Genomic DNA, 16,480 nt, shown 5'->3' with positions numbered 1-16,480 from the left:
AATTTAGTTTAAATTCTTAGGGTACCTCCGCCATAAAAGTTCAACTTTGTGTCTATGTTGAAGTTAAGGGTCTGTTCAAAGATTCCTTGGAAATGTATACCGATGCTGTTCGTTGTGGTCCTATTTACAGCGGTATTATGTTTTACGTGGACAAAGTTATACGATAACATACTGAAATGCCTAATGGGAGCGATATCGATCGAAAAGATATGACTCCCAAAATAAGATCCACCTCCATTATGGAATATGTGGGTCCATTCATTTAAGTACCTCCTTCGCAACACTTTAATCCTAATCCATATTTTTTGTCGGCAAGTTCAAAAGTTTAAAAAGAGCCACAAAATTCTGAAAAGATCATAAATTCATTCCATCTGTCCGTAGATGAACATTTCAATTCACATAGGCTGAGGGTATAATCTCTGTCCGCAAAGTCGACTGATACTTTTTACTGGACCACCATGAGGAGTTTTGTCTTGCAAAAATATTAAGCAACAAATCATTATTGTTTAGCCTACTGGTTATGCAGAAGGTAGCTTGCTTACATTACTTTGTAATGGTTCGGCTCATGTGTATCCCAAATTTAAACTGAGATACTCACCTAATTAACCTTTTAAATAAAACACTTGAACTGTCAATTTTATGTAGTAAAAACGTCTAATTTATTCGTTGTTATAATTATTTGATGTTTTTTTCTTGATACATTTTTAAGTAAATTTTCAAGTTTTTTTCTTGTATTTCGTTAACGTCAACATAGTTACTTTGTTGTTGTTGTTGTTTTGTTTTGCACCTAAAGTTACATAAATAAAAATAATTTCTAATAGTAATTAATGTAATGATGTATGTCTGTATGTATGTACGTAATGATATGTGTGTGAGTCTAAAATAGAACTAAAAAAGTAACAATGTAAGAAAGAAAAGAAAGACGATGGGTTAAACAAATTGAAGGCACTATAATTGCGGAATTGCTTAGTCGGCAGTACCTTCAACAATCGTGATAATGATAATGACAATGACGACGATGATAATAATGACTTTGATGATTATAATAACGAACGACACGACAACTACAAAACGAGACTAGTAGTCAAATAGGAAGACTAGAGTTGCTTTCCTATTTTGTTTGTTTTGGTATTCAAAAGAAATAATTATTGCAAATCACTAGAAATAGTTTTTTTTTTTTAAATTAAGTCTAATTAATTAATAATAGTTTTAGTTTGTTTTTATGATTTGTTTTCTTTGTTGTTATAAAAAACGCATTTGAATGCGATCGTAATATTAGGTTTAGTTTTATTTTACTGTTGTTGTTGGTTTGTTGAAATGATTCGTTTAATTGGGTGTGAGGCCTACAGGTGGTTGGTGGGGGGAGATTTCCAAGGGAGGAAAGTTCAAGTCTATTTTCTTTTTTTGTGTTGTTGTTTTGCTTTGGTTTTCTCATGAGAAATATCTTAAAATCTACGGTTGTTGTGCGATTGATGGTGTTGCTGTTGCTGAGGATGCTGAGTATTATGTCTAGAACCAGTTGAGCAGGATGATGATGAAGCGGCACCGCCTCCGCCGCCACTTCCTCCCGTTCTTCTACTCGAACTACCTTTCGACGATGATGCCGATGAGGAACTAGGATTATTTAGTCGCTTCCTCTCCTGGGCATAGTAACAGAATATACAAAAGCCATTTTGTGGTGTGGTACATCAAATGTTTGTGGGACTACGTGAGGTGGACTGGGTGCGATAACGTGAATTGGATCTGCAAAGAAGGGAAAACAAGAATTTATTTTAGACAAAATTTGTTGAAAGCATACATCAAGTAAAGAAAATTTGCCCTTAACCATGTCCCTCAAAGAGGTCTTCTAGATAAAAGAAGACCCTTTAGGAGGACTTCTATAATCGTGAGACAATTTAAGATGTCTTCCATAGACTGGAAGATCCTTTAAGAGGTGTTCTATAAAATTGAGGTATAGCAAATGAGACTTCTATAGAACAGAAGTCATTCAAGAGGTCTTCTACAGAACAGAAGATTCTTTAAGAGGTCTTATTTTGAGTAGAAGACCCTGAAAGAGGTCTTCTATAGAAGGGAACACCCTTCAAAACGTCTCCTATATAATAGAAGACCCTTCAAGAGGTCTTTTATAGAATAAAAGATTCTTCAAGAGGTCTTTCATAGAATAGAAGACCCATCAAGAGGTCTTCTATAGAACAGAAAACACTTCAAGAGGTCTTCAATAGAATAGAATAACTTTCAAGAGATCTTCTATAGAAAAGAAGACACCACAAGAGGTCTTCTATAGAATAGAAGATCGTTCAAGAGGTCTCCTATAGAAGAGAAGACCCTTTAAGAGATCTTTTATAGAAAAAGAGACCCTTCAAGAAATCTCCTATAGAATTGAAGACCCTTCAAGAGGTCTTCTATAGAAGAGAAGACCCTTTAAGAGGTCATCTATAAAATAGAAGACACTTCAAGAGGTATTTTATAGAATATAAGACTTTTCAATAGATCTTCTATAGAACAGATACCCTTCAAGAGGTCTTCTGTATAAGGGAAGACCCTTCAAGAAGTCTTCTATAGAAGAGAATACCCTTTAAGAGTTTTTTATAGAATAAGAGACACTTCAAGAGGTCTTCTATAGACTTGAAGACCCTTCAAGGGATCTCCTATAGAAGAGAACACCCTTTAAGAGGTCATCTATAAAATAGAAGACCCTTCAAGAGGTCTTCTATAGAATAGAATACCTTTCAAGAGATCTTCTATAGAACAGAAAACCCTTCAAAGGGGTCTTCTATAGAAGTGAAGACCCTTTAAGAGGTCTTTTCTGGAATAGAAGACCCTTTAAGAGGTCTTTTTTAGAATTGAAGACTCTTTAAGAGGTCTTTTATATAATAAAAGACCCTTCAAGAGATCTTCTATAGAATAGAAGACCCTTTAAGAGGTCTTCTATAGAATAGAAGACCTTCCAATAGGTCTTCCATAGCACAGAAGAAACTTCAAGTGGTTTTCTATAGATTAGCCGACCATTTAAGAGGCCTTCTATAGAATAGAGGACCCTTTAATAGGTATTCTATAGGATAGAAAATCCATCATGAAGTATACTAGAGAAAAGAAGAACTTCAACAGGTCTTCTATAGAAGAGGAAATCCTTTAAGAGGTCTTTTATAGAATAGATGACCCTTTAAGAGGTATTCTATAGGATACAAAATCGTTCATGAAGTCTTCTATAGAAAAGAAGACCCTTCCAGAGGTCTTCTATAGAAAGGAAGACCATTTACGACGTCTTCTATAGAAGATAATAAAGGTCTTTCATAAAATAGAAGACCCTTTAAGAGGTCTTATATAGAATGGAAGACGCTTTAAAAGGTCTTCTATAGAATATAAGATCCTTCAAGAGGTCTTCTATAGAATAAATGACCCTTCAAGAGGTCTTCTATAGAACAGAAAACACTTTAACAGGATTTCTATAGAATAGAAGACACTTTAACAGGTCTTCTATAGAATAGAAGACACTTTAACAAGTGTTATATAGAAGACCCTTCAAGATGTCTATTATAGAATAGATGACCCTTTAAGAGGTCTTTCATAGAATAGAAGACCCTTCAAGAAGTCTTCTGTAGAATAGAAGGCCTTTTAAGAGGTCATCTATAGAACAGAAGAACCTTTAAGAGGTCTTCTATAGAATAGAAGACACTTTAACAGGTCTTAAATAGAATAGAAGACCCTTTAAGAGATCTTCTATAGAATAAAATACCCTTTAAGAGGTCTTCAATAGAATAGAAGACCCTTTAAGAGATCTTTTATAGAAGAGAATATCCTTTAAGAGGTCTTCTATAGAATAGAGGACCTTTCAAGAGGGTTTCTAAAGAATTGAGGACCTTACAAGAGGTCTTCTATAGAGGTATTTTATAGAATATAAGACTCCTTCAAGAGGTATATTATAGAATAGATGACCCTTCATGAGGTCTATTATAGAATAGAAGACCCTTTAAGAGGCCTTTTATAGAATAGAAGACCCTTCAAGAGGTCTTGTATAGAATAGAAGACCCTTCAGGAGATCTTCTATAGAATAAAAGACCCTCCAAGAGGTCTTCTATACAACAGAAGACACTTCAAGAAGTCTTTTATAGAAGAGGTCTTCTATAGAACAGAATACACTTCAAAAGGTCTTCTATAGAATAGAATACCCTTTAAGAGGTCTTCTATAGAATAGAAGACCCTTTAAGAGATCTTCTATAGAATTGAAGTCCCTTCAAGAGATCTTCTATAGAAGAGAACACCCTTAAGGAGGTCATCTATAAAATAGAAGACCCTTTAAGAGGTCTTTTATAGAATAGAATACCCTTTAAGAGGTCTTTTATAGAAGAGAAGACTCTTTAGATTAGAAGACCCATTAAGAGATCTTCTCTAGAAGAGAAGACCCTATAAGAGGTTCTATAGAATAAAAGACCTTTGAAGAGGTCTTCTATAGAGTAGAAGACCCTTTAAGAAGCTTTTTATAGAATAGAGGACCCTTCAAGAGGTCTTCTATAGAAGATAATACCATTTAAGAGGTCTTTTATGGAATAGAAGATCCTTCAAGAGATCTTCTATAGAAGAGAAGACCCTTTTATAGAATAGAAGACACTTCAAGACGTCTTCTGCAGAATAGAAGACCCTTTAAGAGGTCTTCTATAGAATAGAAGACACTTCAAGAGGTCTTCTAAGGCATAGAAGACCTTTCAAGAGGTCTTCTATAGAACAGAAGACACTTCAAGAGGTCTTCTATAGAATAGAAGACCCTTTAAGAGATCTTATATAGAATTGAAGACCCTTCAAGAAGTCTTCTATAGAAGAGAAGACCGTTTAAGAGGACTTATATAGAATAGAAGACCCTTCAAGAGGTCTTCTATATAATAAAAGACCCTTCAAGAGGTCTTCTATAGAACAGAAGACACTTCAAGCGGTCTTTTACAGAATATAATACACTTCAAGAGGTCTTCTATAGAAGATAAGACCCTTTAAGATGTCTTGTATAGAATAGAAGACCCTTTAAGAGGTCTTCTATAGAATAGAAGACCCTTCAAGAGGTATTCTATAGAACAGAAGACGCTTCTTGTATAGAATAGTAGACCCTTTAAGAGGACTTCTATAGAATAGACGACCCCTCAAGAGGTCTTCTATAGAAGATGAGAGGTCTTGTATAAAATAGAAGACCCGTCAAGAGGTCTTCTATAGAAGATAAGACGCCTGCAAGACTTATATGAAATAGAAGACCCTTCAAGAGGCCTACGATTTGTGATACCTAACCCATAAACGCATAAAAATATATGCTGGAAACTTTCAATAATTGTCCAGGCCTGGGATTTTCTGTTGGTGTCTCGGTTATTACGATAGCCGAGGAACCCATTTTACATGCGGTTCCAGTCGCACACGTATCCGTTTGCTCTGAATTATCTGCGGTATTTGAATCTTTTGTGAAAAACGATTTGGTCCTCTTCAATTTTGAGACATTTTTCGGGGAATATAAAATGGTAATAAGTGATTTGGAAGTAATTGCTTCCCTTCCTGAAATGTTTTCGCCCAAAGGTGTTATTGGTGTTGTTGCGGTTGATTTCTTTTCCACCACCTTTTTCACTTCATTGACAACTGTAGTGGTGGTACTGGTGCCTCCCGGGATTATTGTGTTGGTGGTCTTATTATTCCCTTCTGTGAAAGATTCTGTAGACTTTTCTTTTGGTTTGACTTTTTTATTTTGTTTAAAGTTGAAGTGCATTTTCGTAGGTGACCTTTCTATTGGAGGAACCGAATTGGGCGTCAAATTGTTCATAGTACATTTAGGTCCACTACACCTCTTATTTTTTTGGTATAGGCATAGGCTGAGGATATTAAACTGTTGGTAAAGTCGACTAATTCCTTTTTTACTTGTTCAAAAAATATTTCTATTAATTGTGGTATGCGGTGGCGTATGACTATTGTCAAAACGTATACAACCCACCAGTCTTCTTTTTGTTCTCCGTCGAAGTGGGTTCTGTAATGTCACCATGTTGTGATCGCATCGTAGATAATAACTACAATTCCTGTAATATTTTATAAGCCAATTCATGTTTGGCCAATTTTCACTTTCATCAAATTTCGGGACCGTGTCAGCCTGCGAAGATTTCTCTTCATGGTGTCCTGTTGATCGGGTAGGTGACCTTGGGCGTCAAATTGACCGCAGTATATTTAGGTCCACCACTTCTTTCATTGTTTTTTTTTTTTTTTTTTTTTTTTTTGTAATGTCTTAGGCTGAGTACATTTAGCTGTCGGGAAAGTCGACTGATTCTATTACTTGTACAATAAATATTTCTTTTAAGTGTGGTACATGGCTGCGTATGACTCTTGTCAAAACGTATACACCCCATGGTACCCATCAATTAAAGAATCATTGCCGCATATAATTTTCTTCCTTAATGTTTGAGTATTAAAATCGAAAACCTTTACAAAATCATTTAAAATTCCCCCAGAATCCGCGTGAAATAAGATTTCTTAAAAAATAATAAATAAATATATTTGTCTTCATTACTCACCTCGATAAACTTGTGGTATAATCCCGTAACGGTGTATTCGTTTCATGTCGATAACTACTAGAACTGCCAGGCTCTAAGAGAGACATAGTACGATGATCATAGGCTCGTATTGGCCTTCGACCCATTGTGGCATATCCATCAATATGGCCAACGGTGGAGGCCAAATTACTGCTAGCCGAGGGGGTACTTGCGCCATTTGCGTGGCTGGTGCTGGATGTGGTGGTGGTGCTGGTGTTATAGGAGAAACGTCTTTTGGGATTATAAGTGTTGTAGTAAGCCGTAGTGGAGGCAATTCCACTACCAGTCTTCAATGAATGACCGGAATCATCTGCCAGGGTGGTTTTATAACGTGACGATAGGATGGCAGTGTGAGGCATAACATCATGTTCGGGGGTATTGTATGAAGAACTACCACCACTGCCGTAACGACGTTCCGATAAGCCAGACGGTGATGTGGGTGCACGTATGTCATTGAGACTTTTACGTGGCCGACCGGGGGTTAGGGTGTATTCATGTGAACTACTGCTGGTGTAGGGTGATTTGTAAACTGGTGGCTTTAGTTCCGTGCCAATGGGACTTAGCTTAAGAGGCCGGAAGAATTCCTGGGTAATGTCTGGTGATCTTGCCCTCTCTTCGGGATATATTTTGTTGGAGGACCGCGTCTTGGCTGCTGCCTGCTGCTCACGATAATATTCACGCACAGCATTGGGTCCCACAATGCTACTCGTCCTCTTGGGTTTCTTTTCGTTGAAGCGACAATAGAAACTGCGCCGCCGTATGCGATCCACAATACTTTCATTGGGATCAGAACTTTCACCATCACGCCGTGTTGGCGAAGAAACCTGGGATGTGCGCGACAGCCTTGACACAGTGGGCGAAGGGGTGGCACCATGCATGCGATAATTATCCTCCGAACACACTGACCAATTGTCGAAATACAATTCCGGTTCCTCGGTGGGGGAACGGAACGTTGAAGTGGAGGCACAGTCTTCTTGATAACTTCTGGAATCCGATGAGTAATTGGCAATATTATCGAATGAGGGTGACATGAGATTGTTGTTTTGATTTATGGTCGAGGAGGAAGGTTCATGACCACTTGTTGTGTTGGAGGTTAGACTACGATATCCCGTGGTTTGGCTTGAGCTGAGTAGAGATGAACTATTGTTGTTGTATGAGGACAGATGTAAATTGTTATTATTGTTGTTGGTAGTGGGGGCCACATTGTTGTTGTCATGATGATTGTGGGCCGCCGCCGCCGTGCTGCTAGAGGAGGAGCTGTGCAGTGTATTCGTCCTGGTATAGGGTGGAAGATTTGAATAAATTTCATTGTCATTGATGTAGGAATATTTTTTCGTGCTACGTCCGGAGCTGGAAACATCCGTTGCCGTTGTTGTTGTTGCCGCTGAGGGTGTAGTTAGTTTGGAAGATTTGTCGGATAATTCCAACATAAGACCCTTGCGCCGATCTTTGTTGCCCTGTCCGGTTTTGGCTTCGAGGGAACTGTAGGAGTTTTGTGATTTAATTTTGGCATTCTCAATGCATTCAGGGCAGTTGGAGAGATCATTGGCGGAGGGGGTGGAAGAGTTGAGAGGGCCACAGTTACATTGAGCCAATGACTTGCCACTGCGGCTCTTCTCTGCCGCTGGTTTCTTCTGCGGCATTTCCATGGATTTCTCTTTCAATTTCAAAATGGCATCGGCATTCTGATAAATAGGTGAGGCATCGGCGGAATCATTGATTTGCCTTTGTATGTTGCTTGCCGAACGAGCAGTACGCACCCGATTTGCACTGTTATCTTTTTCGTAACGCTTAAATAGACCCAACACCTTGTTGACTGATTTCCGATTAAAGGTGCCGGGCATTTCTTCCACACTGACGGCCCTTTTTATGTAAGTTGATTCGGAGTGTATTAAGGGTTGGGATCGAGGCACCGAACGTTCTCTCAGGTTGCGTATCATGGCATCAATGCGTGAACGTTTATCGGCTTTCACCTCGGCATTGGGAGTTTTGGCTTCCTTGGTGGTGGGAGCATTTGTCTCGCCTGCTGTGGCCACCCCGGTTGGAGTCTTTTTCGTTACCGAACTGCCCAGGGACTTGGTTTTCTTGACAAAGGAATATTTACCGCTAGTCTTTTCAGGTGAACCACTCTGAGAGCTATCATTGGTGGTGGCGATGGCCTTCTTCTGAGTGGGTATATTGGCACATGAGTTGCTGGTTGCGGAAGCCCTTAACTTTTCAAATTTCTGGCCAATGGCGTAGAGTAGGCCCTTGTTGGGTTTCTTTTCCACCAATTTGTTGTTGGCGTTGCTAGTCGTTTCTTTGGCATTGGGAGCGGCAGGACTTGATTCCTTGGAATCATCACCCACACTGGAATTGGTATTGCTGGTGGAGCTATTCGAACTTATGGCGGAGGCGGCTGTGGGTGGTGACAGTTTGGATTTTTTGGTAATTTTCACAACCTTCTTGGGAGCGTTCACGTCTGGCATTATGGAGTTACTTTCGCCATGAGGACCAGAAGTGGGAGTGGTGGCACTGGTTTTTAACATGGTGGGGGGAGGTGCTGGGTTGGCATCTTCACCATCCATGGTTGCAAGTCTGGCCTTTGTAGGCTTCTTCAGCTCCTTGGGTGCCATTAGCTTTGAGGTAGGATAACTTTTGGGTCTCAACAAACGGCTTTCCCTTTGCAGGGTTGCCGTGCCGCTAATATTATTTATCTCCTGGCCACTGGATGTGGAATTTTCTGTTGGTGTCTCTGGTATTGCCGAATTATTGGCCAAGGAACCAAATTTAGTTGAGGCCCCTGGCGTCATGGCCATTTCCGTTTGCTCTCCGGTATTTGAATCTTTTGTGGGATATGACTTGGGCCTCTTCAATTTGGAGACATTTTTCGGGGAATATAAATCGGTAATAAGTGACTTGGAAGCGACAGTTTCACTTCCTGGAATGTTTTCGCCCAATGGAGTTTTTGGTGTTGTGGTGGTGGTTTCAGTGGATTTCTTTACCACCACCTTTTTCACCTTCTTGACAACTGTGGTGGTGGTGCTTGTGCTGGTGGTCTTATTATCCCCCTCCGTGGAAGATTCTGTGGACTTTTCTTTGGGTTTGACTTTTTTAATTTTCTTTAAAGTCGATGTACCACCACCAGCAGCAGCGGCCGACTTTTCTTTGTTCTCCACCAAAGTGGGTTCCGTGAGATCACCACTGCTCTCTTCCTCCACCACCAATCTCTCCTGCTGCGATCGCATTGTGGACAATAACTGCAATTCCTGTAATATTTTATCGGCCAATTCATGTTTGGCCAATTTTTCACTTTCATCAAATTCCCGGGGTCGCGACAAGCTGCGACGATTCCGCTTTAAGGTGTCCTGTTGATTGCCGGACATTTCAGATTTTTCAGAAAACAAGTCCAAACTTTTGTTGCGCGTATGCCTGGAGTGTTTCAATTTGGCGCCCAATTCGCTGCTTTCAATGGCTTTTGGACTCTCCTCAGGTGTCAAACCACTTGCCTCCACGGGGGACTCTTCCAATGGCTGCTCCATAAAATCAGGACGCAATAACCGCGATATTCTCCTTTGCGAGGGACGTTTTGCCACAGCTCCCGTACTTTCAACTGAGGCTGAAGGCGACAGCCTACCACTTGGTGGTCTACCCAACATTGAGGGTATTTCCGAGTTGCACACAATATCCTTGGTGGTCTTCTTCACATAGGGTGAATAGTATTTATATTTCTCATTTACCTCACTGCTGTACAAGGGACAGGCATCCTTGCCACTGCATTCTGTAGTAGCACTTGTCTCCGCCGCTGCCGTCTTCACCTCCTCTTTGTTTTCACATTCACCTGCCCTTAAGCCATTGGCACTATCAACTTTTTCCTTACCACCCGCCGCATCCTTGACATCTTCATTTTTCGTCACAGGCAAAGTTGATCCGGTGCGACCACTACTTTGACTGCGTTTATAGATTCTGGTTGGTGGATTTTGCCCCGCCTGTACACTCAAGGTGCGTGATAATTTCCTTGCCTGTGTGGGTGGCAATTTGGCCAGCAATTGTTCCTGAAAACATTTTGGCAATCCTGGGGCAATACTTGACAGAGTTTCCAAATCTGTTTTACTTAAACGTAACCGCGACAAATCTAAATCGGCCAAATCTAAGGGTTCATCGGGAAGTTGACTGCCATCATCTATAGATTTGGACTTTTTGTCGGAGTGGCTTGATTTGCCTGCAATGGAGATCAGAAAACGGGAGGGAAATGTTAATTCCAATTTCTCACCGCAAATAAAAAAATTGTTTTTGAGATTTTGGAATATATAATGGAGGTTTACTAAAATAACTAGTGCACTTACCTGAAGCTTTTTTTAAATAGGCAATGATCCCAACATGAAATTGGGACCTTTGGCATTAAGCGTTAATTGGGTATACATGCGCCAATAGCAACACTGGAATCCATAGCAAGACAGCGGCACTACACTTACCTACTTACTTCTTTCTTCCATTTTTCCTGAAATATCTGGACATAAAAGTCCAGCATATAAATTGATTCCGTTTTTATACAAGGAAACACTGAACCATTCGTTTTGTCCAATTGGGAGGCAACATTAATATCCGTTAAAGGTAGTGAGATAGCAAGTGTGTTAGGCAAACCATTCTCTGCTTGAAGATCTAGGTAGTGAACACCTAAACCGTTAACATATTAGAGTAGTAGTATTTAAAGGGCGTGTCGTTCTATTGAAATCCATTCTCTGAGTAGGAAATATCCAAGTAAAGTTTTGCAGATAATATCTTTATAAATAAAAATCAAATATCGTTCGTTGGTTAATGACATCATCAGAACGGCTGGACCGATTTGGATAATTTTTTGTGAAATGTTCGCCATAACCCGACTTAGGTTTTTATGCAAAGAAAATTGGACCACATCCACCTTTTTCAATTCTCCATTTTTATCTTTTCTACAAAAACTACTGAACCGATTTTTTCTGAAATTGTCAGGGAATGTCCAGGGATGGCCCCTGGTTATAATGGGCTACAAATTTTGTTGAATTTCGGTGGGGACGGGATACTTCCCATATACCATATATCTTTAAAAATGCTATATTTACAATAATTACGAAGGTATCGGGTTGGAAATTAATTTGGAAGGCAATTGTGGTTGTGTCTCCGACGGTCGGAGTCCGACCTTACTTATTTGGAACCCAAAGACTTAACCACGCCCACTTTTAAAATATTTTCTTGACTTTCGAAGGGGTGGGGTACTTCCCTTTGTCACATTTAAAAAAACGCCACATCATTATGAATAAAAATCAAATGCCGTCATAACCCAACTTAGGTTCTAATGGAAAGAAAATTTTACCACGACCACTTTTTTCAATTTTCAATTTAATTTTTCTTTACAAAAACAACTGAACCTATTTTTCTGAAATTGTCAGAGAATGTGCCGGTTAGGCCCCCGAAAACAGGCTACATACTTTATTGAATTCCAGAGGGATACCTCCCCTTATGCGATATTTTTAAAAACGCTATAATTGCAAATTCTACGAATGTATCGGTTTAGACATTTACGAACTAATCTACAATCTAGGAACTTCTTTGGGCCTAAAGACCCGACCACGCCTGATTTGTATACCCTCCACCATAATATGGAGGGTATAATTAAATTTGTCATTCCGTTTGTAACACATCGAAATATTCATCGGGGACCATACAAAGTACATACATATATATATTCTTGATCAGGGTAAAATTCTTTGTCAATATAACCATGCCCGTCTGTCCATCCGTCCGTTGAAATCAAGACACAGCTAGCAATTTTGAATATTGAGCTTAGTAATTTGGTATAGAAGTTTCTATTACTCCTAGGATGTTTGGTATTGCAAATGTGCTATATCGGTCCATGTTTTGGTATAGCCCCCATAGGACGGTACCCCCCGTTTTTCGGTATTTTGAAGGTCTTAGCTTCATTATCACACCGAATTGATTGAAATTTGGTACTTACTCTTCGTTGGGGGTATAAAACCTTCACCCAGAATTTTGTCGGTATAGGTTCACGCCTTCATATAGCCCCCATAGAACGGTGCCTCCCGATTTTCGGTATTTTGAAGTTTTTTTTGCCTCAATGTTATATTGAAATGGCTGAAATTTGGTATTTGGTCTTCATTTGGGGTATAAAACTTTCTCCCAGAATTTTGTCGGGATAGGTTCAGGGCTGAATATAGCCCCCATAGAACGGTACCTCCCGATTTTCGGTATTTTGAAGGTTGTGGCCTCAATATTCCTCCGAAATGACTTCAATTTGGTACTTAATCTTCGTTGGGGGTATAAAACTTTCCCCCAGCATTTTGTCGGTATAGGTCCACGCCTTCATATAGCCCCCATAGAACGGTACCTCCCTATTTTCGGTATTTTGAAGTTTTTTGCCTCAATGTTATATTGAAATGGCTGAAATTTGGTATTTGGTCTTCATTTGGGGTATAAAACTTTCCCCCTGAATTTTGTCGGGATAGGTTCTCTTCATTTGGGGTATAAAACTTTCCCCCTGAATTTTGTCGGGATAGGTTCAGGCCTGAATATAGCCCCCATAGAACGGTACCTCCCGATTTTCGGTATTTTGAAGGTTATGGAAACAATAATCCATTGGTATAGGCCCACGCCTTCATATAGCCCCCATAGAGCGGTACCTCCCTATTTTCGGTATTTTGAAGTTTTTTTGCCTCAATGTTATATTGAAATGGCTGAAATTTGGTATTTGGTCTTCATTTGGGGTATAAAACTGTCCATATGAAATTTGTCGGTGTTGGTCCACACCTTTATATAGCCCCCATAGTACGATACCTCCCGATTTTCGGTATTTTGAAGGTTGTGGCTTCAATATTCCTCCGAAATGGCTTCAATTTGGTATTTAGTCTTCGTTGGTGGTATAAAACTTTCCCCCAGAATTTTGTCGGTATAGGTCCAAACCTTTATATAGCCCCCATAGAACGGTACCTCCTGATTTTCCGTATTTTGAAGGTTATGGACACAATAATCCATTGAAGTGGCTGAAATTTGGTATTTAGTCTTCCTTGGGGGTATTTGACTTTCCCTTCTAATTTTTTCGGTACAGGTCCACGCCTTCATATAGTCCCATAGAACGGTACTTCCCGATTTTCCGTATTTTGAAGGTTATGGAAACAATAATCCATTGAAGTGTCTGAAATTTGTTATTTAGGCTTCTATGGGGTTATAAAATATTCCAGAAAATAATTATTAGTATAGGTCCACGTCTTCCTTTATTCCCCATGGAATTATACCTCTTGATTTTTGGTATTTTTTAGGTTTTAGCCACATTATCTTACAGAAATATTGGTATCTGTCTTCTTCATAAACGAAAGGAAACTAATTGTTATATTTTACTTCAATACAACTCTTAGTGGAGGGTATAACAAGTTCGGCCCAGCCGAACTTAACGCCGTTCTTACTTTTTTTAAATATGTTATATCGCCAATACTACTGAACCGATTTCCAGAAAAAGGGCAAGGTTTAGCGTTGTTATGTATATTTTATGAATTTCGGAGGAGGTGGAGATCCTTCCCCCCTCCTTTCTTTTAAACACTATATGTATAAGCCAAACTTATGATTATATCGGTTTCAGCATAAATTTTGGGAGACAATGGTGTTGTGTGTACCCTAGGTACATATGTATTTGGAGCCAAAATACCGGACCACGCTCACTTTTTTTTAAATATGTTATATCTAGAAAACGGATAACAACGCCCACTCCTTTCAATATTTCAATATTTTTCCAAAACTACTGAACGTAATTTCATGCAATTTTCAGAAAATGTTCAGGAATGTCCCGTTGTTCAAAATGCTATATATTTGTATACGAATTTCGGGGGGCCTATTGTTTAATAATCGCTATATTTTTTGCTAAACTTATGAATGCATCGGCTTGCAAATTAATTTTCGAGACAACGGTGGTTGCGCTCTCCTGCGTGTCGCCTAGGCGAGAATGTTTTCTAGTGCCCTCGTACGTTCTGCATATTTTTAAAAAATCGGTTACTCCATTCAAATGTTATCATGTGTACCATTTCGGTCCATAATTGAACCTAAGTTTGAACAAAATTTGAAAACTCTCGGTTAGTCCGTTCAAGAGTTATCATGCGCAGCACTCAACCAAATGGATGTGCAGGGTTATAAGGGGTGATCCAACTAGAGGTACCTTATTTCAATAGCCTTTTTTGAGTCGTGTCATGCTGTCATTTTATTTTGCTTTAGTATTGTTTGACATTTTATCGTGGACAAACTTACGACAAATTTTTCAAATCGTTCAACTTTATTATAAGAAAATTCACGTTCTCACTCATCTCTCTCATCAAGCGTGTGTGTCATTCGTTAGTTACCAGTCGAAACGTTCGAATGATTCAGCGAAAATTGGACTCTGCGGACAGACCGTCTAAGACGTAGACACGGCCAACATTTCATATACATAAACTTAAAAAAATAAATGCCAAAGAATGTTCTTTCAAATGATATTTAATTTTTCCCATTCAATTAGAGTTTTCTGTGTGTTTTATTTTTCAAGTTAGGAACCTCTAGTTGGATCACCCTTTATATATTCAAATTGTATGAAAAGGATCCCGATTCAAATTCGAAGATGGTCATATGGGTCCACTACTTCGCGTACCCTACAATAGTTAAAACTTGTTCTCTACACAACCACCACTATGTGACATGCATGTTTCGCCGTTGGTAGAGCGGCTCATCAGACGTATCGGCTGTGGTAGTGTTGTCACGGCGTGTTATCTGATTAGATCCAAACTTTACACATTTTAATATTTTTTCCAAATTTAACCACTTATTTCGAGCGACATGTGTTAGTAGGGGGTTTTGTAAGGGGTATTTTTGTTGGGTATAGCTTCACTCCTACGGATACATCCCACGGAAAAGTTCAAACATTTTTGATTAAGTGCAATTTAAGAATTTTGATTGACTTCCAAAATGTCAGTTGCTTTGCAAGTTTTAGATTTCGCCAAAATATTTCAGTTGCACGCTTTAGCATTGTTCCTCAAAAATGTATCAGAAATAAAAATGATAGACATGTTTGCTTTTTAACTGCGTCAAAAACAATGAACGTAAAGAAACAAAACGATTCCCGTACCAATCACACAAAGCCACAAACTTTTCAATGTAAAAAGATGAAAACCTAATTTTTGATTTAGCAACTTGTATTGACTGCCCTCCATACGACGGTACAAGTTTCATTAGGGGCAAGTCCATACTTGCTGAGAAAATAGTCTGAAAGTTGCAAAAAATTCTATGACACCGTGTGAGGTGGTTGGAGCGCAAGGTAACTCTCGATCGGATCTGCCGATTCGGTCCACAATTTGGCCTTAGTAATATTATGTCCAAACATAGTTTAAGTTTGAAGATAAGCCATATCGGTCCATTCCTTTAGGTACCTCCACCACAAAAGTTCAAAAATGTTCGGAAAATTTGTTCATACGGTAACTCTTGAAGGGAGTGGCCGAATTGGTCCATACTGTACACATCCTAATATATCTGCTAGATATAGATCAGGTTAAAATATTGACTATATTTGTCCACTCCATCTGGTACCTCCCACACAAAATTTCGGATAAGTTCACTTTAATACCTGCCATCGAATCACTGTGATTTTTGTTGAAGCAACTTGCATTCGCTGCCTCAATTACGATGGTAAACGTTTTTTCAGGGGCAAGTTCATACGTCTTGAGCAAGAAGCCCGAAGGGTGTAAAAACACCCTATGGCGCCATATGTAGTGGCTGGAGATCCATTTTCATAATGGTCAATGTAGATCTATTCCTCTTAATATCTCCTCATCAAAACTTTTTATCTTTAATCCTAATCAACATTTTCGTCCAAACGTCCAAAATTTTAAAAACCCCTAAATACATACGATTTTTTGGGAAAAAATTGTTTCAATTTATTCAGGCTG

General features: G+C 39.1%; 1 protein-coding gene across 25 annotated transcripts in view; it reads right to left on the bottom strand.

Moving 5' to 3' along the window:
* Window positions 1-635: 635 nt before the first annotated feature.
* Nuak (Nuak family kinase 1) overlaps window positions 636-16,480 on the bottom strand; it is a 180,587-nt gene continuing 164,742 nt past the window's right edge. For all 25 annotated transcript variants that reach the window (XM_073961409.1, XM_073961417.1, XM_073961422.1 and 22 more), the window contains 2 exons: window positions 6,531-10,749; window positions 636-1,743 (listed from right to left, as the gene is read on the bottom strand). In XM_073961409.1, coding sequence (XP_073817510.1) covers window positions 1,689-1,743; window positions 6,531-10,749 — 4,274 coding nt within the window. In that variant the 3' untranslated portion in view covers window positions 636-1,688. The remainder of the gene's footprint in view (window positions 1,744-6,530; window positions 10,750-16,480) is intronic.

The sequence above is a fragment of the Musca autumnalis genome, unplaced genomic scaffold (assembly GCF_047663935.1).
Source record: "Musca autumnalis isolate F117 unplaced genomic scaffold, ASM4766393v1 scaffold_1, whole genome shotgun sequence".
Lineage (NCBI taxonomy): Eukaryota > Metazoa > Arthropoda > Insecta > Diptera > Muscidae > Musca > Musca autumnalis.
This window is presented reverse-complemented; position numbering and strand designations above follow the sequence as displayed.